The sequence below is a fragment of the Callospermophilus lateralis genome, chromosome 18, assembly GCF_048772815.1.
Source record: "Callospermophilus lateralis isolate mCalLat2 chromosome 18, mCalLat2.hap1, whole genome shotgun sequence".
NCBI classification, from domain to species: domain Eukaryota; kingdom Metazoa; phylum Chordata; class Mammalia; order Rodentia; family Sciuridae; genus Callospermophilus; species Callospermophilus lateralis.
In genome coordinates, this window is record NC_135322.1 from 6,663,136 (window position 1) to 6,684,135 (window position 21,000).

Here is a 21,000-nt window from a genome sequence, read left to right on the forward strand (position 1 = left end):
ATTCTGACAGCTTATATGCAGTCGGAGTTACTAAAAATATTGAAACTTCAGTTATTAGGTATACTTCATCACAAGAGTTATTTAAATTATTTCATAATTTACAAAAGGCAGTGCTAATGCGAAAATATCCATGTTTCATAGGACATATACGAGCTCATACTAATCTTCCAGGACCTTTAGCTTCAGGTAATAACAAAATTGACAGACTCGTAGCTTTTTGTCAACAGATGTCTTCATATGACTGTGCACTAGCTTCCCATTCCTTGCATCATCAAAATGCTTCTAGCTTACGTAAAAAATTTAATATTACTAGAGAACAAGCTCGTCAGATTGTAAGCCAATGCCCTAAGTGTGTTATTCACACTCCATCTCTGCCATCAGGGGTAAATCCCCGTGGATTAAAACCAAATCAAATCTGGCAAATGGATGTAACTCATATTCCTCAATTTGGTAAGCAGTGTTATGTGCATGTCATAGTGGACACTTATTCTAGATTTATTTTTGCCACAGCAAGTACTAAGGAAAATTCTCAAAATGTAATTTCTCATTGCCTAGCAGCTTTTTCTGTTTTAGGATGCCCTATGCAGATTAAAACAGATAATGCTCCAGCTTATGTGAGCTCTTCTTTTCAACAATTTTGTCAAGAGTTTAAAATTAATCATAAAACAGGAATTCCTTATAACCCCCAAGGTCAAGCCATTGTAGAACGAGCTCATTTATCTATTAAACTTCAATTACAAAAATTAAAAAAGGGGGATAGGCTTATGACTCCCCAAAATAGCCTTAATCATGCCTTGTTTGCTTTAAATTTTTTAAACTGTGACGCAGAAGGTCACACTGCTGCTGAGAGACAAATGTCTCCCTCAGTAACAGGCCCTTTAGGCAGAGTTTTGTGGAAAGATTTACAGACCGGTCAGTGGAAGGGCCCAGACCCGGTGATTATATGGGGCAGAGGGCATGCTTGTATTTTCCCAGAAAATTCTTCTCGTCCTATTTGGGTGCCTGAACGTGCTATCAGACATGGAAGAGATAGAACCCAGATTCAAGCGACTGAAGATCAACCCAGAGGAGCCCCCATCCAGAAGGAGGAGATATCGGAAAAGGATGAAGAAAGACCAGATTGACCCAGCCAAAAAGCTGATTTCATGGGAAGACGTGAAGAAGCTAACAACCCAGGCTTCCGGAATACTTCGAGACCTAGGAGAAAACAGGACCCCAATGATGATGGTAGCAACAATAATTGCCCTACTGGGCTGTCAGGTAAAGGGGGATCAAGTAGACACTTACTGGACGTATTTCCCAGATCCACCCCTGGTACACCCAGCTGTGTGGACTGGAGAATCTATTCCAGTATTTACTAATGACTCATTCATGATGGGAGGACTTACAGATACTCATATTACTCCCAATCATGTGACTAGATTTAATTATTCTGGCTATAGTGCCCAATTACCCTTGTGTTGGTCCCACGATAAACATGCTGGCTGTCTGAAAGTATCATTCAAAGAAAAGACAGCGATTGGTAGACCTAGACTGACAAATAATTCTATTTATGGAGATTTAAAACCTAATACTAGATCAGTAATTAAGATGGGACTTTCCCATAATAAGCCAGTCATTTCTGCAAAACCTCCACAGATACACCACTGTCCAAATAGTTCTACAATTGAGATTGGCACCTTTCCTAAATGGATGGATTGTATAAATCCCTTTCCTGTACAACATAAGGTGTCTAAAGATAGTGGGTATATTTTTGACTGGTCTCCAAAAATTGATAAGAGACAATTATGAAGAAATTCTGCTATGACACCTGCAGGATTTGTTAGTAATATTTTGACTTATAGTAACGGTGGTGTTCAAAAAGATATTTGGCGTTTAATTGCTGCCTCAGAATTCTTACATTTTACAGACAAACCCTTACCAAGATTTATTGGCAAGAACTGTAAAGAGGGATCTTGCTATGGCTTACGAGCTTGTGTCCAATCTCCTTATGTTTTAATTATTGGAAATGTAAAAGTAAAATGGATAGATGACAGATATATTGTTACTTGTAAAAAATGTAACCTAACCAATTGCATCACTAGGTACAATGGAGGAAAAGGAGTGCTGATACTTCATCAGCCCTCTTTTGTTTTATTACCTGCTAATATTTCAGAGCCATGGTATGCTGATGCTGGTTTACAAGTCTTACAGCAAATTCATGCCCAGCTGGCAAGACCTAAACGTGCTATTGGAGTTATAATTGTTGGTGTTTTGGCGCTAGTCTCTTTTATTGCATCAACTGTCTCTGCGTCTCTGACATTGTCTCAGAATATTCAGCATGCAAAATTTCTTAATAATTTAGCTCAAAATACGTCCAAGGCTCTACGTAATCAAGTAAATATTGATGAAAAGATTGAAACTAAATTAAACGCCTTAGAGGCAACTGTTATTGACATAGGTAATAAACCTTCAGCCTTAAAATTTAAAGAAAGGCTTAAATGCCATGCTAATTATAAGTATGTGTGTGTTACAGCTGCCAAGTACAATGCTTCTCTCTGGGATTGGGAGAAGGTTAAAAACCATTTGTTAGGTATTTGGCAAAATAGTAATAATAGCTTGGATATTCTGGAACTTCATCACCATATCCAAGACATTCAGAATAATAGAGCTGATTTTTCAGATCCTTCTTCTTTGGCTAACCAAATATTGAAGGAGTTAAATGGATTCAACCCTGGAAATATTCTTAAACACTCGGCCTGGTACATTATTGGATTATTCTCTTTGCTGCTAATTCTCTACTGCATTGTAATTGTAGGATGGCGAGTCTTCAGAACAAGAATGCAGAAACTCCGGAGAGTGAACCGGCGCCTCATTTTTGCGAAAAGAAAGGGGGAATATGTCGGAAGCCATTCTCACACGTGACTGGGTGACTCCCGGTTAGGGTCTGAGGCGCTCTGGCTGTGTCGGAGCTTTCCCGGCCCTCTCCTGTTGAGAGAACCTGTCCGTGTGGGGGTGTAACTGACCACTGACCCCGGAGGCCCAATCACTGACCCTGACCTTGGAGTGCGGTCCCCTCTTCAACCTTCATTGGATGGAATTCTCCCCTGAATTTCTTGCTCCCCAATAAAAGGCTACTCCCTGGCGTGCTCTCTCTCTCTCTCTCCTGCTAGCCCTGAGTAATCCTTGCTGCCCTGCCGGGCGGTTAGAGGAGGGAACCAGAGAGGGGAGCCGTCTCGGACCTGGTCATAAAAAAGGTAACTGAGTCTGTGTGTTTATTTCGATCTCACTAGCTAACTTTATGCCAAGAACCTCATTAATGAAACCATTGCGCTGGCCGCATGGTAGAGAGCTCGGTTGGTTTCTGGAACCAAAGTATGAACCATTTTGAAAACTATGCAAAAATAAATTCAATATTTGAAGGCTTATAAATAAAAATAAAATTGGCACATTCGATTTGAAATATTATTGTGAGGAATGTATTCCATAGGAATGCCTGTTCCAGTGAGCAAACACACACACACACACACACACACACACACACACACACACATCCCTGCTCACATTCACTCACACCAACACTCCTCCTTTGGAGCATTCTGGAAGACGTGAGGAATTGCATGGCTACCTGGCTGCCACAAATGATGTGGCAAGCAGTCTGAAGGATGGCTGCCTCTGGGACCACCCCCCACCAAGATAACTGTGCTTTTGTATCATCCTCTCAGCTCGAGAGTGGGCCACATCTAGTAATTTATAATGAACAGAATATGGCAGAGGCAATGGGCTAGATTAAGGTGCAAAAAGACTGCAGCTTCCACCACAGGCACCCTCTCTTCTGTCTAGAGAAACTGGTCACCACATCCTGAGCTGCCCTAGAAGAGGCTTAATAATGGTAAGAAACCAGAGATCCCAACCCTCATCAAGCATGGGACTGGACTCCTGGCCCACAGCAAGTGTGGGACAAGGAATGCCTGTTCTCCACCAAGGGCTTGTGGTGGGGTTTGTCATAAATCAACAGATAACCTACACAAGTAGGTTGGTTGTAGACTTGCATTTCAGCCATGTAATGGACTATTAATGGCAATCACTTGAAAACAGGACACAGAGCCACAGGTAAAGATGTGGACAGGTGACCATTACTTAAGTGGGCCAGGTTGGGGGTGGGGAGCTGAAGAAGAGCATATAGACGACACCACCTATGTAAAAAGATTAAAAAACTATCAGCCATGTGAAGTGGTGATATGCCTGTAATCCCAGCAAACCAGGAGGCTGAGGGAGGAGGATCACAAGTTTTAGGCCAGCCTCAGCAACTTAGTAAAAAAAAGTTAAAAAAAAAAAAATTTAAAGAGGTTGGGGATGTAGCTTGGTAGTAGAGCACCTTTGGGTTCAACCCCTTGTGTCACACACATACACAAAATTATGATGAAAAACAAATTATGATTAATATTTCCATAATTGCATGCATGTAAATTCAATTTCATATTAGTATGTCTCCCTCTGGGGAGGAAAAAAGAACCCCTCCCTATGATGCTGGCAGGGAACCCAAGGCCTCAAGTATGCTAAGCACAGCTCTACCAGAGCTACATCCCAAGTCTTTTTTTGTTTTTGAGACAGTATTTCTAAATTGCTGAGGCTGGCCTCATTGAGTATCCTCCTGCCTCAATCTCTGGAGTCCCTGGGAGTACATGTGTACACCACTGTGCCTGGCTATAACTCAGTTATGTTTTAAAAACCAAGACTGTGAAAACACATACTTTTGTGTACCTCAAAACAAATACTCCTACCTGCTCTTCTTAGGTGTAATTTTTCCTCATAATTTTTCTTTGGGGATGGTGAGTGGGCACTGTCATTCACCTAAGATAGACTTAAAAGGATTAATGAGCCAATGTTTTACCATTTTTACCTCAGACTGTTTTCTTTTTAATCATGCCCAGCCACTCTTGCCAGACCTTTTCCTTTGGGAGTTTTCATGAGTTCCCAGCCTTGCCTCCAGCCACAGGCACATGAACCCACAAGAAAACTGGTCAAATTGGTCAAAAATGAAATGTTTCCAACCAGTCACACACTCTGTTCTAACCTTCACAGGCTCAACAGTGATTTCTTCTTTTTTTCAACACTGGTGATCAAACCTAGGGTCAGGCACAGGTTAAGCAAACGCTCTACCACTCTACCATCCGCAGCCTCTTTAAAATTTTCATACAACGTCTTGGTAAGTTGCCCACTTGGCCTCAAACTTGCCATCCTCCTGCCTCAGCCTCCCAAGTTGCTGGAGTCACAGGCCTGCCACTGCACCTGGCTGTTCTACAGGTAGTTTGGCCCACGTTTTGCTTGTAAGAGTGATTCTGGCTAATGTTAACAATGGCTGCTACCACCTCTCCTGTCAGGGACTGGGGCAGGCCAGAAAATTTGTTTCTTGTGATAACTCTAGGAGACACAATTTGATATATGGGAAAAGTGAGGCTCAGAGAGAGACAGGGACCTGCCCCAGGTCTGAGTTCATGGGTGCAGAAACTGGGGGTCAAGTCCAACTGTTCTATTTCTTCTATACTCACGTAGCTTCAGTGGTTCCTTGTGTTCTGAGAACTGCTTCCCCCACAAACCTGTTGCCTCAGTGCTGGCCGGTTTTCAGGGGCTCACTGACACCTGCATGATGACATGGGGAGAGGAGATCCACATCTGGATCCGCTCTGCAGGTGTTCTTCTGCCTCACGGGGAGTGTTCAGGGCACAATCAGGCCATAATAGTCCCTGTGGCTCATCTGAGTGTAAAGGTTAGGAAGGCCTCACTGGCCAGAGATGGCCAAATTGCCAACCGGAAACATTTCTTTTGACCAAGTTGTTTTGGATCTAATCCCAGGTTTCCCCGCAGGGATTCCATCTCTAAGAAGCAGTACAGGTTGCTTCCAAGCCCTCCTCTTTTCCCCTTCCAGCAGATTCTGACACAACAGATCACTCCCTCCTCAGAAAACAGCTCGGCTTCCACAACACCACACTTGCCTGGTTCTCCTTCTGTCTTCTGGCTCCCTGCCCACCCTTACACGTGGGTCCTTCTCAGGGTTCTGCCCTTGTCCTGGGGTCTTCTTCTTCCAGAGGTCGCAAAATGGTGGCCCAGTGGCCTCATGAGACCCACAAACAGATTTTGTTTGGTCCTCAGTGTTTTTGTTTTTAATTTGAAGGCCATTAGGCAGGGCAAGCACTCTCCAAGTTCGCCACAGTCCCCATCATTCCCTAGTCTTACACCCGTCCGCGTCACACATTTTCATCACCTGCCTGGTCCCTTAAGTCATCTGAGTTACTACACAGACTGCCTGGGAAATCTCACCACCTTCGCATCTTAGAGTGTCTCCTACTCCATCTTTCTTATGCATCAGAATCACCTTGGGAGCTTGTATCAAATGTGGGTTCCCAGCCCCCTCAAGGCCCCAGATTCAATCCAACTGCTCTGGAGCAGGGATGGGAAACTCAAATGCCTCCAGGGCCAGGCGGGTCACAGAAATGAGTGAACTTGTCAGGCATAAGAAAAGTCAATGGCCAGAAATATAATCAAATTGGATCTTTACTGAACTATGGTGAAGGCATGGAACATAATACAAACATGTATGATACTGGAGTTTATATTTTAAATTCAAAATTGAAAAAATACAAATTGAAAAATAGAAATATTTAATTATTAAAATTTTTCTCTTTTGTTATTCTTTTGCTCCTTTGAGCTGAGGCTGGGAGGCTGACATCTTCCCTTCCACACCAAGTTGTGGGTGTCAGGCGAGGGTGATGGCACAGTGGGACAGCAGTTAGGAATTCAACCTTGAATCCTTCAACTGGAAGCGGTAGTTTTTTCAGGTTCATAACGGAAGCAGCTGGCTTTTCACACATGTGGGTACCCCAAATATGGACATTCGGGTCAACTACTAGACAGTGGCAGAATCTCCCAATCTTCCAAAACTACTGCATCTAGGAACTAGTGCCCATCGCACTGCAGTTTAGAAACTACTACTCGATCCACACCAACCAACAAACATAAACCAGATGATGTGAGTTCGTTTTCACAAAGTGTGGATGCAGGAAGCCTCTAGAGACTTGATTTCTGACCCCACAATCTGGGTGGATGCAGTCCGGGCCACCACTTTCAAGAAACCAACTGTAGCAAAGGAAAAGGTGCCAAATTATTCTTTGCCAATGGCTTCCCCCTTTTTGCAGGACTGGGCCAGTACAATCATACATTCAAGGAGTGGTTTGTGAATGTTTCTACAGACACATTCAGTGTTCAAAGGGTTGTAACCTTGACCAGAAGTCTCCAACTGACCTTATCAGGAGGTGTGGCTTTTGTACAACCTGAAATGAACACAGGTGATGAACTTCAGCAGTTGGCGTTCTTCCATACCCAGGTTGTGGCCCTTCTGTGAAACACACCTGGTCAAGCCACCATCAACCCGCCGTTGGCCAAACAGAGGCTCTAAGTGTCAAGGGCCTCCGTGGTGGGCTCTACTGAGCTTCTCAGAACTATTCAGTGCCTGGTGATTGAGGCAAGGACCTGACCTCTATGTCCTTGCCAAATGCTGCCACTTTGGATCAAGGCACCTGGACACATCCCCCAGTGACAGCTTTACTACAACTGTCTATAGCTGTGCTTAAGAATTCTGACCAGAACATATGAAACTCTTCAATTCTCTCTTTACACAAAAAGTAAGCCATCCCCCAGCGCTGGGCCTGCCTCGGCACCACATCACAGACTTCTTCGGTCACATCAAAACTCTCAACACCACAAATAAATAAAGCTAACTGGATGGTAATAGTTTATGAGCAGCGATAGGAAAAGGCCACAATTGATTCAACTCTTTCAGGTAACTGGACTTGTAAAGCCTTTTGATTTATCTTCAATTCACTGTGCGACAAAAATGCCCATTAGACTCAAGCAACAGTTGGCACAGCGGTGCTGCTGTCCTGGACGCTAGCCTGCTCCTCTTTACCAACTCATGTTCCGCTGCAGGTTTTAATGCCCAGGTCGTTCTTCTCATGTCATTTCAGAACTGCTCCTGGCAGCCGTCCGCTTCTATTCTTCACTCTCCAAAGCAAACCCTACTGACACTTGAGTCCCTTTTTCAGTTCGCTGAGGATTGCGTCCCGGGTCTGCTCCGTGTACTGGTCGAAGCTCTTACTGTGCCGGGACTCGTAATGGCGTTTCAGGTTGTACTCTTTCAACACAGACATGATTTTTTTGCATATTAAACACGTAGGCATGCTCTTCACTTCCACAAAGAAATAGTCTCGTTCCCATTTTTCTCGAAACACGCGGCCCTCTCCTTCTCTCTTTCGTTTTGCCGCTTTTGACAGAGACATGGGTACAAGAAAGATTTCACTTTTCTCTGAACACTACCACAGAACAACCACAGTGCCAGCCCAGTGACAAAGGCAGTGCCCTGCTGCCTCCTGGTGGGGGAGGAAGAGGGAGTGGTGGGGACTTTGGCGAACTGGAGAGCACACGCCCCACTGAAAGGGGCAGCTCCAGCCAGCTATTGCCGGGCAGAAGGGTGGGCCCCAGGGTGCCAGATCTTCCAACTTATCAAGAGGAGCCAAGACTGCAGATTATTTGAGTGTTTGAGTGTGTGTGTGTGAGAGAGAGAGAGAGAGAGAGAGACTGTGTAAGAGAGAATTATCCCAATTTTTACAACTAACTCATAAGAAAAAAAAAGTGCCACGTTTGCTAACACAAGGAAGGCCAAACAAAACTCATCTGCAGAGTGGCCCAAGGGCCACCAGATTGCAACCTTTCTCCTGGGACAACCTGTGAACCTGCCTTGCTATCCTGCATCCCAAAGCTGGGTGGCTGTGGTCCAGGTATGGACCACACTCTGAACAATTAGCTTCTGGAGTCTGACGATGGACAGCTCGCTCTGCACCGGGGAGACGGCCTGTGCCCCAGACCCTCCTGTATCCAGCTGCCCCAGACAGCTGACATTCTTCAAGATCCTCACCTCACCAAGTCTCACTCAGCCCTGTTCCTTGACAGGTCTTCCACTCAGGGATGGCCCCACTTTCTGCCTCATCCGTAACCACAGCAGGTTGGTCTCTCACTGGGGCCCAGGGCCTCCCCTCTCTTCCCATGCAATCTTACAGATTCCTTTTGCATCAACCACCAAGCACACACTGTCCCTAAAGACATGTCCTGAGCTTCCACCATGGCATCTGTCACTTTGACATCCCTTGGACTACTGACACTCACCACCTGACATCACCCAGGCCTGTCCCTGAGAGCTGACCTTTCCCCTGCCCCACTTTCTCAGTTTCAACCTTCCTGGCCTCCCGTCCTACCTCAACACGCTTTGTAGCCCAGAGGGATCTGACAACAGGACTGGCCCAGACTTGCCCCTGGCTCAGAGCCTCTCATGGCCTGGTATCCCCAAGACAAACCTCAAGCTGCCCAGTTTGGAATCTGAGACTCTCAAGTTCTGTCACGTGCCTAGTGCTCTAGCTCCTCCCTCCCTCCCTCACACAAACCAGAAGCATCCACTGTCTGGCTCTGCCCCTGCTTCCTCCTACCGCCATGTGTCCCCTTCTGCTACTCTCATACCGAGGTCCCCCCTAGCCTTGCTAATTGCTGCTTCTCTTTCCAGACTCCACAGGGGCCTGGCTAGGTCAGATGTTCTCCTGAGTGTCTTCTACAACCTCCCCAAGAGCACGTGCTGCCAAGTGCTGTCTGCCTGCCTCCTAGTCTCCCCCAGAACCCAGCTGCACCAGACTGTCTCGGACTCACTGCCGAGACGAGACCGGGCATCATCCAGCCCAGGGCCCAGAAGTCTGCTGAAGTGAGAACAAGGACAGAGATGTCTCCCCAGGTCTCTTCCTGCCCAGTCCTGGGGGACGTCAGTGACGGGAGCCGGGGTGTGTGTTAAAAGGAACTTTATTGGGTGATGGGGGTTCAGATGAGATCCATGAGGATGTCGTCCTCCATGACGCTGGGCTGCAGGCCCGGTTGGGGAACCGGGCCCCGGGGACCCCCGCTCAGCAGCATCTGACCTGGGGGGCAGTGGGGAAGGGACTGCATCTCCCAGTAGACCCTGGGCCATGGAGGGCCCTGGGCCTGCTTCCTCCCTCCTCCTTTGGGAGCCCAAGGCACTAAAGTATCTAGGAAGTCCTGAGGGACCAATCAGAAGCACCTTCTGACCCCTTCTGGTTGCAAATACACTATTTCCCATAAGCCTTTGGGAGCCCGTCCCCTAAACTACTTTTCTGGCCCCAAGATCATGTTTTCCAGCACCCCCAGGACACTCGAGAGAAGAGCAGGGGAAGAGTTCTCCTCCCACTAGGGCCTTGGTCCCATTGGCTACACTTCCCAGTCGCCCTAGAGCCCCCAAGGGCCACAGGGTATTGGCGTTCTTGCACAGGGGATGCTGGGACACTCAGTCCAGACCTCTGCCCTCCCCCGGAACCCCCTTACCTGGCAGTGGTGCCCTTGGGGGAAGCTGTGTGGGCCAGGACTGGGTGGGTGGTGGATGCAGAAGTGGTGGCCCCAGTTGGGGCTGCCCCAGGCTCTGATGCGGTGGGGGCAGCAGTGCAGGAGCCCCTGGTGGCTGGAGGTGATGGAGGGAGGCCTGGGGTGGGGGCACCCCTGTCTGGGGCTAGGGGAACACAGAGTGGCTCAGAGGCCCCTGGTGGAGAGCTGCCACCTCCCACCATCCTGCCTCTGCCTGAGAGGCTGCTCGGAGGAGTCTCAGTCTGCAGTCTGGGAGGTCTTTGTCCTGCTGGGAGCCCTCTTGGGTCTCCATTCGAACCCTGACCAAAGTCAAAGTTCCTCCTCCCAGAGGAAAGCCCCAAACCACTGGGGCCAGGATCTACAGACCCCGGCTATCCCCACCCCCAAATCTCACCGGTGGTGGGTTGAGGAGGAGGCTCCGTAGCTGAGGGTTGGCCCCAGGGTTCTGAGGTCGAAGAATGGGTCCAGGAGGGGGTGGGCCAGGGGCTGCTCCAGGAGGGCCTTGGGGAGCCCCTGGGGGCGCCTGGGTGGTACCCTGGGGCTGAGGCTGCCCTGTGGCCCCAGAGGCCCCGACGGTACCCTGAGGCTGGGGCTGAGGTGGGCGGAGCTGGAGCTGGTGGGAGGAGAGATGGGGGTGAGGGAGAAGAGCAAAGTCCCCAGACCCTGGGCCTGGGAACCAGTGGCATCCTGTGGGGCCATCCTACCCCATCCCTACCAGCCCTGTCCTCACCAGATTCTGCGAGGGCCTCGCTTGGTCCTCCAGAATGGGGCCCAGACCAGGGGGTGCCTGCTGTCCCCCCATCTGCACGGGGAGAGAGACAGCAGTTCAGTGACAGGGAAGGAGTGGTCCTGAACCCAAGCTAGGGAAGATCGGAGCACACGCGGAGTTGGGAACATTCTCTTGGAGCATAGCAGTCTGACAGCAGGTCACACACTCCCAGGTCCCTGAGAGGACACCACGCATCAGGGGTTTCATGTGGACATGGAAGATGTGAGAGGACTGCCAGGAAAGGTGAGGGTATGCTGGAACTTGGGGGCCATGTCTTGGCAAAAGGACCACCTGAGTTCTGGGACCCAAGCAGAAAGGGGCAGGATGCTGGGTGAAGATGCTGCTCACCCCTCGCTGCTGCTCCAGCTTCTGCTGCTGGACCTGTTTGTGGTTAGTGATGACCTGCCGGATGCCGTTGACGAAGCCGCTCTGGTCATAGGGGATGAGGCCCATGAAGATCTTCTTCTTGGACGAGTACAGGAGCATGAGCACGCGCACCTCGCAGGGGGCCGTGTGAGGGAAGTGCACGCAGCCCGCCTGCAGACAGAGGCTCTTCAGAACTATTCAACCCTCGGGAGGCAGTACCCCATCCCTCCCCATTCTAGGAGGTGCTAGAAGTAGTGAGGTTTCCACCATACATCTGAGGAGAGGTCTGCTGTGGGGTGGCTCCAGGAGGACTTAAGGGGTGAACTGGGTACTCAAAGGGCAGAGCAAGACTGGGGTTCCTGTCAAGTGCTAAGAAGTCATGAAAGAAAGGACCCAGATACAAGGTAGGATCCAGCACTCTGACCTTGACCCAGTCACTACGTATGTCTCATTCCCTTGGCCACAAAATGCCAGGCCTGCCTCCTCACAGGGCTTCTGGAAGGAGGCCCAGTGATGAGTGAAGGGCCCGAAGGCGTGTTATGGTAAAGGCAAACCCAAGAGAGCTCAGCGGGCGGTCTGCTGCGCTCTGCCTTGGTATCTGCCAGTGCAAAACAAGGCAAGTGACACTGACATGTCAGGGACATCTGGTACACATCAAGCTCCCTGCCCACCACTCACCCCAGAGGAAGCACACAGCAAACACTCCTGTCCTCAGTGCTGGCAATCACACTGAGTGTTCCCAGCAGGGCTCTTAGGTTGGAACTGGCCTTGAACAGCCTCAGCCTCTGATGCAGGCCTGCTCATGCCTACCCAGTGGCCATGGATCTCCTTCCCCGCAGAGCCCAGTGCTATTTGGGGAAACAATGTGTCCGTCCCCCACCCCTGCCTCCTCTGCAACTAGGGGTCTGGCCCCAGAGATGGAAAGGAGGCCTGCCAGAGGTTCTAGAACATTTTCTGGTTTCCTGAAGAATGGGAAGTACACAGCCGAGGCTCCTCCCCTTGCCTTCCTTCATCAAGTATACAGGATGCCTGGAAACGAGAACCAACCTGTGACCATGAGGGAGAGGCCAAGAGAACCACAGAAACCCTGGTCTTGGTGTCACAGAGCTGCAGAACTAACCCCCAAAGCTGGCCATTTCCAAGGGTCCTATTCTGTGACAAAAATGAACACTTGCTCTTGGAACACTCCCTCTCCGAACCCAGTTGCCACACTGTGAGGAAGACTAAGCCACACACTTGGGCCACATGCAGATGTACTGACTGACGATTCCAGAGGACAGCCAGGAGCAGGTCAGCGGGCCAGTGTGAACACCCAGCCCAGTCAAGCTTCCAGATGATCAAGTCTCGGCTGCCATGGGATGGCAACCACATGAAGAACCCCCAAGCCTGACCCACAAAATCGTGAAAGGTAACATGTTCGTGAGACAATGATTTTTTTCTTGGGAAAACTATAGCTGAAAGTGTTCCCAGCTCTCACAAACATCATCTTCATGGTTTCTGTGTATGTGGTACTGTGGGATGATTCCAGTGGGTTTGTTTTTATTTTGAGATAGCTCTCGATAGCTGCCAAGGCTAGCCTCCAACTTGCAAACCTCCTGCCTCAGCCTCCCAAGTTACTAGAACCATAGGCATACACCTCCACACTTGGAGCCTTGGTGATTTCTGAGAGGCTTCCATGAGGTAGTCCATCTAAAGACCTCTCTCCTAGGAAGTGACAGTGCATAGGAAGTCACTGGATTTGCTCCTATACAAAAAAGCCCTCCTCTGTGTTAGGACTTGTTGAAGTCCTAATCCTCTAGCACCTCTGAAGGTGACCCTATTTGGAAACAGGTTTTTTGTAGATGCAGCCAGATGAGGCCATTAGGGTAGGCCCCAATTCAATATGGCTGATGTCCTGATAAGAAGACGATAACAGGCCAAGGGGGTGCAGTTCAGTAATAGAGTACTTGCCTAACATGTATGAGGCCTTGGGTTCAATCTCTGAATTAAAAAAAAAAAAAAAAAAGGACACAGACACACTTCAAAGCCATGTGAAACATGAAGACAGGCCTGAGTTTGGACAAAATGATGCTGCCTGACGCCAGAGGTTCTCAGCTGGAGGAGGCAGTAAAGAGGGTTCCCTAGAACCTTCAGAGAGTGCGGCCCTGCCTCCCGCTCATCTGCAGCTTCTGGTCTCCAAAACCACTAGACAATAAGTTGCTGTTCTAAGTCCCTCAGTTTGGGACCATGTGTTACAGCAGCCAGAGGAAACAAACATACCCAACAAGCCTGTCAGAATCAATGGCATCCTCCTAACTGATCCTGTCACACCAGGGTCACACTGTCACTACGGGATTTACCTCAATCTATAATATAGATATGACAAAAGTGAAGAGTCTGGGAGAAAGGGGGAGCCCAAGCTCACTAAGCCCATCACCCTCAAACACGGCTGCAGGCTGGGGTATACCAGAGGTAGAGCACTTGCCTACCATGTGCAAGGTCTGCGTTCCATCCCCAGCACCACAAAAAGAGAAGAGCTCCTAGGCCCAGCACCCTGAGGGTCCCTGTCAAAGGCCAGAAGCTGACCGGGGAGCCAGGGCTCAATGTCCCTGCCGAGGACTCACAAAGCCATTGCCCATAATGCGGTAGAGGCCTTTGAGGGACTCCAGGTCCTTGTTGGTGAAGTGGAACTGGACCATCCTCGAGTTCCGGAACAGAGGGCCCAGGGTGGTCTGGAGGACACAGAAGTCAGCATGTGGGGAGTGAGGAGGGGGTAAGGAGGCAGGGAAGAGATGGGGAACAGGGTGGGTGCCAACCAACAGCTGGGCAGTCCCCTCCCCCACCACTCACCAGCAGTTGCTGGGGGATGAGCTGCATGATCAGCTTCTGGGGCCACTGCTCTGTCTTCCTGGGGGCAAGGCCAAAGAGGGGTCAGAAGGGTGCAAACCCCAGCCGCACCCCACCCCCAGACAGTCACCTACAGGTTCTCTCCATGATTCACGTAGACCTGGCAGGGCAGTGACCGTGTCAGCTTGGTGTTGGCATCCACCGAGGCAGGCTTGGGTTTCTGCGGGGAGAAGGATATCGCAGTAAAAAGGGCCAGAGCCTCAGTTATTTCCCCCTTCTGTGCCACTCTGGTAGTTCCAAAGCTCAAGTTGTCCCTCAGTTTAGCCCCCACAAACCCTGCGCTCCACCACCACCCATCCCATGCTCCTCTAACCTCTAAATTCCACAAATGTTAGGGCTCCTCCTCTGGCCCAAACCCCATTATCTATTTTCCTGCAAGGTCACACTACCTGGGGCATCTCTCTGGACCCCAGATCCTAGGCTTTCCTGGGTTCTCCACTTCAATACAACTCTTAAACTCCCCCAGTTCTAAACTCTGAGCCACAAATCCCATGTTTCCTTGGGACCCTCCTCTAGCCACAGGTCCCCAGGCCTGACCCTCCATCCCACATGCACAATGGACCTGCAAGCCCACTTACCTCCTGCCACTCGAGAACCCCACTCCAGGCCAGGAGTTTATTAGAGACCGACTGCTGCCCACCAAGGGCTGGAGCCCCAAGCTGCGCTGGTGAAGGGCCACTTACTCCACCTGGGGCCACGGTGCCTGCCTGCAAAGGAAAACAGAGGCAAGGAGTGGGACCAGACCATCTCCTGGGGGGAAAGGCAAGGTGAGTGAGACAAAGGTCTCTTCCGCTACACATGTCCAACAGCACATGGCCACTGATCCTCCAAGCCTGCAGCACACGAGGACTCTCTAGTCCCACGATGCCTGGCCTCCTCCAAACAGTTCTGACACACATGAAACCTCTCGCCTCACAGCACATAGGACATGATCCTTGAACCCCAGCAGCCCTAAGCCACAAGGCTACGTCCCTGGACACTATTCAGAAGGCAAATGGCTCCTCTCACCATCTTTACCCTATGCAGCCAAGAGAAATAGAGCGGCGAAGTAGGCACCTGGACACCTACCATGGATGGCGCCCCAGGCTGTGCCGGAGGGGCCAGGCCCGGGCCAGGAGCCACAGTGGAGACCAGGCTGGGCTGGGAAGCAGGAGGTGGCTTGGGAGCACCAGGGGGTCCTGGAGGTAGCGGAGGGGCCGGGGCCTGGCTGAAGGGGGGCCCCACTCCTGAGGCTGCTTGCTGAAGCGGATTGATGGGCGAGACTGTGGGAGAGATCAAGGAAACAAGTGGGGAACAGAGGCCCAGAGAAGGGCCTGCCCACCCCTGCCACCATCTTCATCCCACCACTCACAGCGCGGGCCCAGCCCAGCCTTCTGGTTCTTAGCAGCCTCCACTGCGTTCTGGGCAGCCACCTGAGCCGCACTCAGATTCCCAGGGACCTGGGAACAGAGGGGAGGGGGCTGGAGAGGACCACACACCCCAGTCCTTGTGGGCCAACAGCCCCACAGAGCATACCACCCTAGCTACAGTGTCTCCTAGGAGCTCAGAACTCCCATCACCAGCCCCAACAACCTCACCCTCTCAATGTCCCAGGCTTGTCCCACCCCACACACCCCACCATTCAATTAGGTCTATCCCATGAGGCCCTGGCTCCAGCAAAGCCCCAGGAGCAGGCCTGTCCTGGCAACATCCATACCTGGTACTGTGGTGGGACTGGGGGCAGGGACTGCTGGGGTGCAGCGGACAGTGTGGCACCCGAAGGGGCAGCAGGAGGCAGAGGGACCGGCTGCTTGGGCTGGAGGGGGCCTGGGGCTGAGCCACCCCCAACTGGTGCAGGATGCAGGACCAGGCCCCCAAGAGAAAAAGTTGGAAGTGAAGAGGGGGAAGAGAAATCCAAAATCCCAGTCAGAGTGAGCTGAGAAAACCCCCCAAGCCCCCACCCTACCACCCTGGAACTCACCAGGCAGCACCAGGCCCCGAACCAGCACCATGTGCCTCGGGTCCTGGCTCACGTCTGTCGGAGGCTGCAGAGGCTCCAGCAAGGCTGGGGGAGCCGCCTTCTCAAATAGGAGCCGCAGGGCAGGTAGCTTTCGAGGAGACACAATGGAGAAATGGATCCCACGCTGCAGGAAAAGGGATGGGTCAAGACAGGGCCCCACCATAAGGCTGCAGGAGCCAGCACCCATGGAACCACACCATGGTGACTAGATGACCTGGGCCCTAGAATTATTAATTCCCACCAGGCTATGGGACAGAAGGTGAGGAGATCTGGTATTAGTTGCCCCAGGGGACTCTGGGATATAATTCTTTCAACAAGCCTAAGTAAATAGCTGGCAAAGAGTCCCCAACGGTTCTGTGAGCCCAGACCCCAGCCCTGCTCCCTCAGGCCAGAGGTCCTCACCTCCCCAATCTGCTGGACGAGGCTCTCAGTCGTGTACCCCGAGTATGTGGTGCTCTCAACAGCAGGCAGCAGATATGGGGGTGAGTTGCAGATAAGGAGACATACTCGGTGTGTCTGGCCACTACCAGGGACAAGACAAGACATGGAGCAGGCCACAACAGGGGCTCTGAGAAAGGACCCAGACCTAGCACCAGCAAGGTTCATACACTCCACCCACAAGAAACCGAAAGTAATGCTACCTTACAACTGATAACGCTGTGGCTCTGAGAGGTTCAGGAACTGAGATACCCCAGAAAAGGCAGGCAGGAGAAATTCAGAGGTGAGGCCTCCTCTTGATAAGGGGACACATTTCCTCCCTCCCTCCTCCCCAGGGTGAGGCTAGAGGTGGAGTCACAGGACATGCTATGTTCAAACAGATGAGGAGAGGCTAGCAGGGGCCAACAGGAGGACTCACATCTGCTCCCGCATCTTCTTGAAGTCATCAAACAGCTGCAGGGCTGTGCTGAGGCCTTCCGCGATGAGGCTACAGCTCTCTCCGCCCCCACCCATGAACCTGCAGGGTGCCAGGCAGTCAGCCCCAGGGTGCCCCCGACACCTGAAGCTGCTAGCATCCCAGCCCTGCACACAGGACTGTGCACCTTGGGACAATGGGACACAGTTCTCTGCTCCATCCCTGGTGCTGGTGGGGTCCCAGGCTGAGAAGAACAGGAGACACTTGATCTTTTAATTATGAGGCCTGGGAAGGAGACCTTCAGTATAGGAAGTCATAAAGCACCCAGGTAACCATGCCTAGGCCTCTATGCTGTGTCCCAGTCCCAGTGTGACTAACCCCTATCCGTGTCCTGCCAAACCTCTCTAGGCCATGTGCCTCATCATTAAAGCAGCCCTGGATTCAGTTCTCCTTCCCAACCAAGTGAGGGGGGGCTTCCTGTCCACCTACTGCTATGGGTTGAAATGTGTCTCCCCAATGACAAGCTGAGGTCTTAACCCACAGAGCCTCAGCTCGTGACCTTATCGGAAACAGGGCTTTTTTGTTTAGTTTTTTGTGCTGCGGTTGGAACTCAGTATCGGACATGTTGGGCCAGGGCTCTCCCACTGAGCTATATCCTCACTCTGGAGAAAGGCGGTGTTAGAGGGAAGTGAAGATCGTCAGGGGACCCTAATCCAATATGACTAGCGTCTATGAAAAGGAAAAGGTTGGACAGACACACAGACAGATGACGGATAGACACAGGAGGAGGTGGTAGAAGACTGGGTGGCGCTGAAGCAAGGCAAGACATGCCTGGAAGCAGCAAGGATGGTCCCTTGCCCTACAGATTTCAGAGGGAGCTTAGCCCTGCTGGCACCTTGATCTTGACTTCCATCTTTTAGAGCCTCAGACAATTCTAACCCAGCAGCCTAGGAAACACACACACACTAGAGTTCCATGCACCTAGACTGCCCCCATATTGGGGTGGCCCAGGGAAGCACCCCACCCAGCACAGCTACCGCAGCCACCATTCTTCAGGCTGACTTTGCCTCAGAGAACATGCGTGCAGACCAGAGGGCACCAGAACCTGAACTGTGGTCTCGACATCCATGTCTGCTCCCATGTTCCCCACAGGCAGGAACGGGGTGTCTGAATCTTCGCTTTTCCCCAGCCTCATCTACCACAGCCTGGCATGTGGAGACCTCTGGGAAATGTGTTAAATAAACGAATGGTTACCCAGCCAACAGGGCCTGCCAAGGCTGGATCAGTTCCGCGCCTTCAGCCAAGCACCTAGAGGCCTACATGCCGCGACCCACCTAGCTCTCCCTTTCCACGTCCTCTGCCTGTGCAGCCTTCACACCTCTCACACTCCGAGGTCTCCACACCTGCTCCACCTGCACTAGCTCAGACTCTAGCCTCAACAAAACCCTAATTCGTGTATTCTGTGACACTCCGCCCAGCATGCTCTCCTCCAGGAAGCTTGCCCTGCTGCCACCTCAATCACATTACAAGTCACCTGACACTATGGCTGCCCTGCTTCCTTCCACAGCCACCCCCTGCCATACCTGGGCTGTGCAGTCCTCAGTGAGGGAATCCAAGTCATATGAGCCATCTCTACAAAATGCACCCCAGATGACACAGGCTTTGGGAACCTGCTGAATGAACAATCCCACCAGCGGCCTGCTGCTCCCCACCCACCTTCACAGGCTGATTTCTTTCCAGTCTCACTTGGCCTGGGAGCTCCGGACCTCAGGTCCTTTCTCCCCATCTCAGGACCCTTGGCCCCCACTGTTGCTCCTTCCCACCCACTCCCTGGCCTCCTCTTCCTCACCTGCAAGGCTGTTTTCCACAGGAATTTTAAGGCCACAGATAGGGGTGGACCTCACCCAAAGAACCAATCCTAGAGTTTGCTGTCTGGATTCCCACCATGCAAGAAATAGAACCATGGGGTCAGACGCAGTCACGCCTGTAATCCCAGTAGCTGGGAGGCTCAGGCAGGAGGATCACAAATTCAAGGCTAGCCTCAGCAACTTAGCTAGTTCCTGTGTCAAAATAAAAAATAAAAACAGGCCTGGAGGGGCTAGGTTGTGGTTAATCAGTAGAGTGCTTGCCTAGCACGTGCGAGATGCTGGGTTCGATCTTTAGTACCACATGGGATTGTGACTCAGCAGTAGAGAGCTCGCCTAGCATGTTCGAGGCCCTGGATTTGATGGTTCGATCCTCAGCACCACATAAAAATAAACAAAGATATTGTGTACAATTACAACTAAAAAATAAATATTTAAAATAAATAAATAGGGCTGGGGATGTGGCTCAAGCGGTAGCACGCTCGCTTGGCATGCGTGCGGCCCGGGTTTGATCCTCAGCACTACATACAAAGATGTTGTGTCTGCCGATAACTAAAAAAAAATAAATATTAAAATTCTTAAAAAATAAATAAATAAAATAAAATAAATAAATAAAAAGTATTGTGTCCAACTACAACTAAAAAATATACATATTTTTTTTAAAAGGGGTTCTGGGGTTGTAGCTCAGTGGTAGAGCCTTGCATGCCTGAGGCACTGAATTCAATCCTCATCAACACAGACAGATTAGATAAAGATAGACAGACACATAGATTGATACGGCTGGGTTGTGGCTCAGCAGTAGAGCACTCGCCTAGCACAGGTGCAGGGCTGATCCCCAGCACCACATAAAAATAAATAAACAAAATAAAGGTATGTGCCTAACTACAACTGAAATAAATAAATAAAGATATTTTTTATTTATTTTATTTTATTTTTTAAAGAGAGAGTGAGAGAGGGAGAGAGAGAGAGAGAGAATTTTTTTAATATTTATTTTTTAGTTTTCAGCGGACACAACATCTTTGTATGTGGTGCTGAGGATCGAACCCGGGCCACACGCATGCCAGGCAAGCGCGCTACCGCTTGAGCCACATCCCCAGCCCAAAAGATTTTTTTTTAAATAATCTTTTCTTAATACTTATTTTTTAGGTGTAGATGGATACAACACAATGCCTTTATTTTTATGTGGTGCCGAAGATTGAACCCGAGTCCTGCCCATGCTAGGCGAGCACTCTACTGATGAGCCATAATCCCAGCCCAACCAAAAATATTTTTGAAAAATAAAATAGGGGCTGGGGTGGTGGCTCAGTGAAGGAGCACTTGCCTAGCATGTGTGAGGCACTGGGTTTGATTCTCAGCACCGCATATAAATAAATAAAGGTCCATTAACAACTAAAAAATATTTTTAAAAAATAAATAAAATGAAGCCTAGTTTGGTGGTGCACACCTGTAATCCCAGCATCTCAGGAGGCTCAGGCAGGAGGATGACAAGTTCAAAGCCAGTCTCAGCAAAAAGTGAGGCACTAAGCAACTCAATGAGAACCTGCCTCTAATAAAATACAAAATTGGACTGGGGATGTGGCTTAGTGGTTGAGTGTCCCCGAGTTCAATCCCTGGTACCTAAAAAAATTACTTAATTAATTAGATTAAAAAGTGTGGGGGCTGGGGATGTGGCTCAAGCAGCAGCGCGCTCGCCTGGCATGCATGCGGCCCATACAAACAAAGATGTTGTGTCCGTCGTAAACTAAAAAATAATAAATAAAATTCTCTCTTTAAAAAAAAAAAAAAGTGTGGGATGTAGCTTAGTGGTGAAGCA

General features: G+C 50.2%; 1 protein-coding gene across 5 annotated transcripts in view; it reads right to left on the reverse strand.

Annotated features, from left to right (window-relative positions):
• Med25 (mediator complex subunit 25) overlaps window positions 1-21,000 on the reverse strand; it is a 36,342-nt gene that overhangs the window by 9,054 nt on the left and 6,288 nt on the right. The window contains exons 4-18 of one of the 5 annotated variants that reach the window (XR_013089349.2): window positions 17,326-17,424; window positions 16,872-16,992; window positions 16,431-16,593; window positions 16,167-16,297; window positions 15,822-15,909; window positions 15,539-15,732; window positions 15,049-15,177; window positions 14,545-14,630; window positions 14,414-14,471; window positions 14,188-14,295; window positions 11,567-11,755; window positions 11,180-11,251; window positions 10,844-11,062; window positions 10,414-10,594; window positions 5,532-5,622 (exon numbers count right to left, since the gene is read on the reverse strand). Coding sequence is in view for 4 of the 5 variants with exons in the window: in XM_076839625.2 (XP_076695740.1) it covers window positions 8,055-8,299; window positions 10,414-10,594; window positions 10,844-11,062; window positions 11,180-11,251; window positions 11,567-11,755; window positions 14,188-14,295; window positions 14,414-14,471; window positions 14,545-14,630; window positions 15,049-15,177; window positions 15,539-15,732; window positions 15,822-15,909; window positions 16,167-16,297; window positions 16,431-16,593; window positions 16,872-16,992; window positions 17,326-17,424 (2,083 nt within the window). In the remaining variant the exon portion in view is untranslated. Of the gene's footprint in view, window positions 1-5,531; window positions 5,623-6,525; window positions 8,300-9,858; window positions 9,993-10,413; window positions 10,595-10,843; window positions 11,063-11,179; window positions 11,252-11,566; window positions 11,756-14,187; window positions 14,296-14,413; window positions 14,472-14,544; window positions 14,631-15,048; window positions 15,178-15,538; window positions 15,733-15,821; window positions 15,910-16,166; window positions 16,298-16,430; window positions 16,594-16,871; window positions 16,993-17,325; window positions 17,425-21,000 lie in introns of those variants that run through there. The other 4 variants (XM_076839626.2, XM_076839627.2, XM_076839625.2 and 1 more) reach the window with 4 other exon arrangements.